This window comes from Xiphias gladius, unplaced genomic scaffold (assembly GCF_016859285.1).
Source record: "Xiphias gladius isolate SHS-SW01 ecotype Sanya breed wild unplaced genomic scaffold, ASM1685928v1 HiC_scaffold_131, whole genome shotgun sequence".
In the NCBI taxonomy this organism is placed as follows: Eukaryota; Metazoa; Chordata; class Actinopteri; order Istiophoriformes; family Xiphiidae; genus Xiphias; species Xiphias gladius.
In genome coordinates, this window is record NW_024401623.1 from 3,665 (window position 1) to 10,545 (window position 6,881).

Here is a 6,881-nt window from a genome sequence, read left to right on the forward strand (position 1 = left end):
GTTTTCACCACACGAGCATGTAACCTCTCTTGCCAGACACCCATTATGCTTCACGCGTTTTTGAAGACAGTACGCCTAAGAGGTAACGCCACCAACCCGCTCTATCCCTGCCTGCGGGGCGAAGGAGGGCGGCAGCGCGCTTCCTCCGCCTCCCACATCCCGGGGAGCTGGAAGCGCGCCAGGATGGGATTGGCTTCCCGCTCCTGTCAGGGAGGAACTGGTGCGCCAGGATACCCATATATGGACCGGTCGATATCAGCCTGGATCGCATGACTCAGCGCCAGAGTAGGCTATATATCCTAACCGATGGGATTGTTGTCGAGGCAAAGAGGCAAAGTGGCTGCTGGAGTGGCTGAGGTGTCCCAGCGAGACCGGAACAGGCCCATTGTGTTTGAAGTGACTGCGACCTGCGGGGAACATTTAAACGGACTTGTTAATAAATAATAAGGAGCGTGGATGTGCACTTCACGCTCTTCTGTGTGTTTACCAAGGTTGAGTTTCCCCCACGCCGAATAGGCCTCGTCTTGTTTACAGTCCCTGTTCCTGGCAACAACGTCATCGAGTCTATCCGACATCCCGGAGGCGGGGAGCAGACACAACCAATCAGCAGGTTGGCTGGAGCGCTCGAGGACCCGGACCGTATAAATGCGGCGGAGCGCGTCGGCCGCCTGTCACTAGTGAGGAAACAGTAGTGGATGTCGGATTCAGAGCAGAAAAAGACTCTCCTACGCGCGAGTGGATTGAAAACGTCTGAATTAGTCACTGGACTCCGCTTTGAATCCAACCAAAGGTACAAATCGACGACTTGGTACAGTACAGTTCCACTATTTTGGAAGTTTTGCTCTGTTTTTGATAACTTTGGTCTTCAGTATAATAATACAGCGGGACTTTGTGCTGGAGATTGAATCAGTTGGGACACTGAAGCCTCGGTGTCCAAGCAGCATCTTTGCAGAGCTCTCTTGTAGCCTATTTGACTGTCTGATTTGAAATATGTCCACAATAATGGAACAGCCTTTTTATGACGACTCGTTTCTCTCTGCTTATGGCCATCCAGGCGCAGCCCTGCCAGACTACAAGCTGCTAAAGCAGAATATGAACTTGAACTTCTCCGATTCATATCGGAACTCAAACTTCAAGTCACAGCACCTGCGCGCCGACAGCGATTTCTATTCAGCTGGGGCGCCGGACGTGGGCTCCCTCAAGCTCGCCTCTCCTGAATTGGAGCGACTGATCATCCAGAACAGCAACGGGGTCATCACTACAACGCCGACACCTGCCCAGTACCTATACAACCGTGGGATCACAGAGGAGCAGGAGGGCTTTGCTGAGGGGTTTGTTAAAGCGCTGGACGACCTACACAAGATGAACCAGATGGCTCCACCAAACGTGTCCATCGGCACCGGTGGCGTTGCCTGCTCGGCTCCAGCCTCTGTGTTCGGCTCCTCATTGCAGCCAGAACCTCTCGAGTACACCACCCTGAGCAGCTGCACCACTAACCCCGGCCTGTCGTCTGCAGCCAGCTATCCATCCACCACTATCAACTACCTGCCCCACCACCAGTACCACCAGCATCCTCAGGCCGTTGCGCACGGATCTCACCATTTCCAACACTCCCTGGCCGGTGCGGGACTCCACTCGCAGCGCTTCGGCGGCTTGAAAGAGGAGCCCCAGACAGTCCCCGACATGCAGAGCAGCGACAACGGCTCGCCGCCGATGTCCCCCATCGACTTGGAGAACCAGGAGCGGATCAAAGCGGAGCGCAAGCGGCTGAGGAACCGGCTCGCAGCCTCAAAGTGTCGGAGGCGCAAGCTGGAGCGCATCGCCCGTCTGGAGGACAAGGTGAAAGTGTTGAAAACAGACAACGCCGGACTGTCAAGCACGGCTTCTCTACTGCGGGAGCAGGTGGCCCAGCTCAAACAGAAAGTCATGACACATGTGAGCAGTGGCTGCCAGCTCATGTTAGCGCCCAAAGTGAAATCCTATTGAAGAAACAATGCACTTTTAAAAACACTGGACAAGAACTGCACTGACAACCCAATGAACAATGTCTTTATACATAGTAGAGAGAGAGAACTGGATCATTATGGTTTCTTCGGCTGAAAGAAAAGCAGCCTACACAGAAATAATACAAGACTAAAACACTTAGGGCATTTTTAAATACGTTTTTGAAAGTGTCGTCTTGGCTTTGCCTGTTTACATTTTCTTTGATTGCATTTGTGATGCTTCTTATGTAAGTTATTTGTGTTCGTCAGGTTGAGCCTGATGAGCCTGTCTTTTTTTTACTTGTACAGTATATTTAAGTAAATGAAACTATGAAACTACGAAATATCTGGTGTTGTTTCTTATTGAGGTTGTGTGTATTTCAAACTGCCACTTCCCAGCAATTATTTATTCCAGCAGTTCTGGTCTGAACAATCACCCCGTTGTCTTGTGATCTTTCTGGTCAGCAGATAAGTTTACAGCAGTAGCAGTTGCTTGACGTTGGACACGTCCAAGCGTAGGATTGTTTCCCTATTGACGTACATACGTCACTCCAAATATGGTCAATTTAGCTGACGAACGTCACATCACGAACAGGTTTCCGGGAACTCCCTCCTACATTGCCAGTCAAGAAATGCGGCGCTCTCCCCTTGACGCCCCTTTCACACCGCAATGTGTGTGGAAGTGAAGAGGTTTGTCAATTAGTGGTTTATTCGAGTTGAGGGAGTTTCCCCAATCTGCTTTCAATTTCCCAAAACAAGCCGTGAGAACACGAGTTCAGGAAAAAAAAAAAGGGTTGCAAAAAGTTCCAGACAAATATGCAGAATAGACTTTCTGTCTGATGGTTGAGAGCCGGCTTGAGATGACAAGAACTAGTACCAAGCAAACGCCGGCAGACATAACTGTTGTGGAATAGTAGAGGTCACAAATAATATGTAGGATCCACATGGAACACAAAGTGCCCAATAAGTTGTATAAACTCGGACATACATCAGGATTACTGCATCTGAACGGTGATGATATCCCACTGTCTTTCTGCTTCTATAAATAAGAGATAGTGGTTACTCGGGCGTCATCCAATGCTACTTCCTCAATGAAAGGAGAAAAAAAAAAGGTATAATCACACGGGTAAGAATATTATAAACAGTGGGATAAATGTAGATGACTCTTCTCCTCAAACAGTGATAGGTATATGTAGTTGGGACAGTCATGAGGGTCTGGGTTAGATCATTTCCAATAATCCAATCTTTCCCAATGAGTTTCAGTGCCATTTGGCAACAGCCCGTTGTTATGCTGAATCAACCGGCACAATAACTCCCATATTAACCAAGACTCCACCGCCTCATGACGTACTCAGAGCCTCCGCCAGGCACGGGGGCCAGGACCGACACACGAAGTTCATTTCACAAATGTCTGCTGGCAAAATAATACTTCCAACTTGTACAGTCACCAAACTGGAAGCCCCCCAAGAACGGGCTCAGGAAGATTAATGGCACCACCTAGAGGACGCAATTGGAATGATGTTAATAATGTCGACGATCAGCCACGATGTAAAAACCACTGACAGGCGAAGTGAATACCATGAATTATTTCGTTACAATGGAACCTGTCAATGGATGGGATATATTAGGCAGCAAGTGAACATCCAGTTCTTGAAGTTGATGTGTTGGAAGCAGGAAAAACGGGCAAGTGTAAGGATCTGAGAGACTTTGACAAGGGTCAAAGCACCTCCAAAACTGCAGGTCTTGTGGCGTGTTCCCCGTGTGCAGTGGTTAGAACCTACCAAAAAGTGGTCCAAGTAAGGACAACCGGTGAACTGGCGACAGAGTCATGGGCACCTTAGGCTCACTGATGTGCATGGGGAGCAAAGACTAGCCCGCCTGGACTGATCCCACAGAAGAGCTGCTGTAGCACAAGTTGCTGAAAATCTTAATGCTGCCTATGACAGAAAGCTGTCAGAAGACACAGTGCATAGCTGCTTGCTGTGTACGGGGCTACGTAGCTGCATAGCGGTCAGGGTGTCCCTGCTGACACCTGTCTACCGCCAGAAGGGCCTACAATGGGCACGTGAACATCAGAACTGGACCATGGAACTAGGTGGCCTGCTCTGATAATCCTAATTTCTTTTACATCTTGTGAGTGGCCAGGTGCGTTTGCATAATTTACCCGGGGGAAAGAGATGGCAGCAGGATGCACTATGGGAAGAAGTGCAAGCTGGCAGAGGAAATCTGATGCTCCGGACAATGTTCTGCTGGGAAACCTTTGGTGTTACTTTGACATATAACGCCTACCTAAACAATTTTTCAGAACTAGTTCACCCCTTCATGGCAACAGTATTCCCTAATGACAGTGGCCTCTTTTAGCAGGTTAATGCATCCTGCCACACTGAGGAAAAAAAAAAAAAAAAAAAAAAAAAAAAAACTGTTCAGGAATGGTTTGAGCAACATGACGAAGAGCTGTTTTGGCAGCATGAGGGGGACCTAAACAATATTAGGCAGCTGATTTTAATGTTGTGGCTGATCGCGTACTGTAGAGTCCTCCTGATACGTTTGTCGAACAAAACACACTTAGTCACAATTTTCCCATTGCTTTAATAAAAGATGGCAAAATGAGTCGTGAGAGCAAGGAAAAACAGCGATACTTTTTATGAAAAAGGAACAAAACAACTATACTTTCAGTGCTTGAGACTATGAAGTCGCCCCACCAATTGTAAACTGGACGTACAAAGATAAGAGTTGCAACAAAGGACCTTTTTCTAACAAGTTCTGAAATTTTGTGGAGTTGAATAGATTAGACTAGACATCATGAGATACTCCTTCACAGGGACACCTCTCAACTAAAGGCAAGTGCTACAATTAGGAGGTCAACTAGAAGACCTTCACATTTACTGCTTGGAGAAGAACTCTTTGCTCTTCTCGACGTCAGGGATGATGGTGTCGTGCCCAGGTTTCCAGCCAGCAGGGCACACTTTGTGGAGAGAGAGAGAAAAAGGATAAAGTGCACATTAAGGCGTCCATGGCAAACAATGAAGTTTGCAAAACCTTGAGGACAAAGTACATGTGTAAATACCCAGGAGGGTAAACTAATAATGCAAGGCCATGTCTCTGAACTCAACCCTCCAAGTCAGGTTACAGCTGTAGGTAGGTTAACTTAAATTGCCCCCCCCTAAGTATGAACATGCTAGGTTTGAAATGTGCAGTGCAACTTTTCTGAAAATCCCAAATAGCATCAAATAAAAGCTTTATTGAGTAGGGGCAGTAGAAATTTTTTTCTATTAGATGTGCAATTTGAAACATGATTATTGCATTTTGTTACAAATTAATGATTTTGAGGTTCCTGTAAAAGAAAGCTTTAATTAATTAATTAATAAATTAATAAATAAATAAATAAATAAATGGCATTGAGTTTTTGCATGTAGCACTGGACTGCAATGGTCACATTTACTGATGCTGGAACATTACACTGGGAGTATACAGCATACACCCTATTTTACTCACCCTCTCCGTGTTTGTCAGTGTGCTGGAAGGCCTGGACCAGGCGCAGAGTTTCGTCCACAGAGCGACCCACAGGCAAGTCATTGATGGTGATCTGCCTCAATATTCCCTTGTCGTCAATCACAAACAGACCCCTATGAGGCACAAACTGAGGTTATAATATTGCACAAAATTGTTACATCTACATCCTTTAGGCTCTACACAATTTAAAGTACTTACTTTGTCATTATAGTAATCATAGAGCAGAGGTAAATCATGCTACCAAGCTCCCGCTAGACAGTGACTACCAGGTCTTTGCAGCAAAACCTTCTATTTAAAAAAAGACAAGCTGTCTGCCTGACCTGTATGCGACGCCATCGTCTTCCTTCAGCACACCGTAGTCTCTGGAGATTGTCTTGGTGAGGTCTGCCACAAGGGGGATGTTCATGCTACCCAGACCTCCCTGCTTCCTTGGTGTGTTGATCCTGTAGGAAAAAATTACAATATAATAAGCAAATCCAAAACAGCCTTACAAGACTGTGTTACTGTAGCGTATTCTAACTTGATGTACTGTACTTAAAATATGTTACAAAAATCAAACCTCCCATCAAGACTGTGTGCATGTAGAAGTATTTTATGGAGAATTGTGGTTACTAAACTAAGGAGATGTTACACACAGACCACAAGGTAGCCTTCAAAAGGGTGTGGAATGGTACCAAGACCTCCAACAGAAGAATGTGTCTATAAAAAAAAGGTACAGATGAACCAAAGAACTGAAATCATGCTGCAAAATAAAGGCACCTTTTAGAAAGCTGAAATGTGACTTTTATAATTGATGCAATCAATGAGTAAAGATGGTTCCTTAAAACCTACAGTGACATTTTAAGTCAAATTACACAGAAAGGCAGAAGGTGGCCCGACTGAGCAAGATTCCCACAAAATCTGTCAAATCAAACAACATGTATCAAAACTCCAAAACAGTACACTGCATCTAGAACTGTCCAGGTTGTGCAATTCATGATCCCAAATTCCTCATCTCTTTTTCTTACAGAAAGTGCAGATTGATTCAGAGGCCGTTACCTCAGAACTTATCAAGACTATGCAGAGTAGCTGAGTAACAGGAGATAAACTGATAAACTGGGGTGGGTGCTGCTTCAGATCTGCCAAAAATCCTCACTAGTAATGGAGTAATTACAAACTGCCAAATAGGAACGTCCTGATGTGAGTCATTTATTAATCTGATGATATCTACAACGTCCCGATCCAATATTTTTATTTTCCTTCATATCAGAGCCCCCTAGTGCACACTACCTTTAAAAGTACACCTAGATCAAAAATTGTTAACACCATCCATATTAGATATATCTGACAGCTGAGTAGCTCAAAGTGTGCAAAAGCTTTTTCAGAGCATCATTGTTTTGTAGGAAA

The 6,881-nt window shown here is 45.5% G+C and overlaps 2 protein-coding genes across 3 annotated transcripts; one reads left to right on the forward strand and one right to left on the reverse strand.

Moving 5' to 3' along the window:
- Positions 1 to 279: 279 nt before the first annotated feature.
- Positions 280 to 2,337, forward strand: LOC120787223 (transcription factor jun-B-like). Of its 2 annotated transcripts, XM_040122912.1 has the most exons (2): positions 282 to 790; positions 1,055 to 2,337. In XM_040122912.1, the coding sequence occupies exon 2, from the start codon at positions 1,093 to 1,095 to the stop codon at positions 1,984 to 1,986; it is 894 nt and encodes a 297-aa protein (XP_039978846.1). In that variant the 5' UTR covers positions 282 to 790; positions 1,055 to 1,092; the 3' UTR covers positions 1,987 to 2,337. The 2 variants fall into 2 exon arrangements, with proteins under 2 accessions (XP_039978845.1, XP_039978846.1); XM_040122911.1 differs by having other exon boundaries at positions 280 to 2,337.
- A 2,214-nt stretch (positions 2,338 to 4,551) lies between these two features.
- LOC120787222 (peroxiredoxin-1-like) lies at positions 4,552 to 5,981 on the reverse strand (the record flags this gene model as incomplete). The annotated part of the gene is made up of 3 exons (XM_040122910.1): positions 4,552 to 4,947; positions 5,478 to 5,608; positions 5,816 to 5,981. Coding segments are annotated over 3 exons (380 nt in total), but the record flags the coding sequence as incomplete, so codon positions are not given.
- Positions 5,982 to 6,881: the final 900 nt, after the last annotated feature.

What these genes read in the sequence shown, in the direction of transcription:
- LOC120787223 (XM_040122911.1), top strand. Translation starts at nt 991, where the DNA reads ATGTCCACAATAATGGAACAGCCTTTTTATGACGACTCGTTTCTCTCT.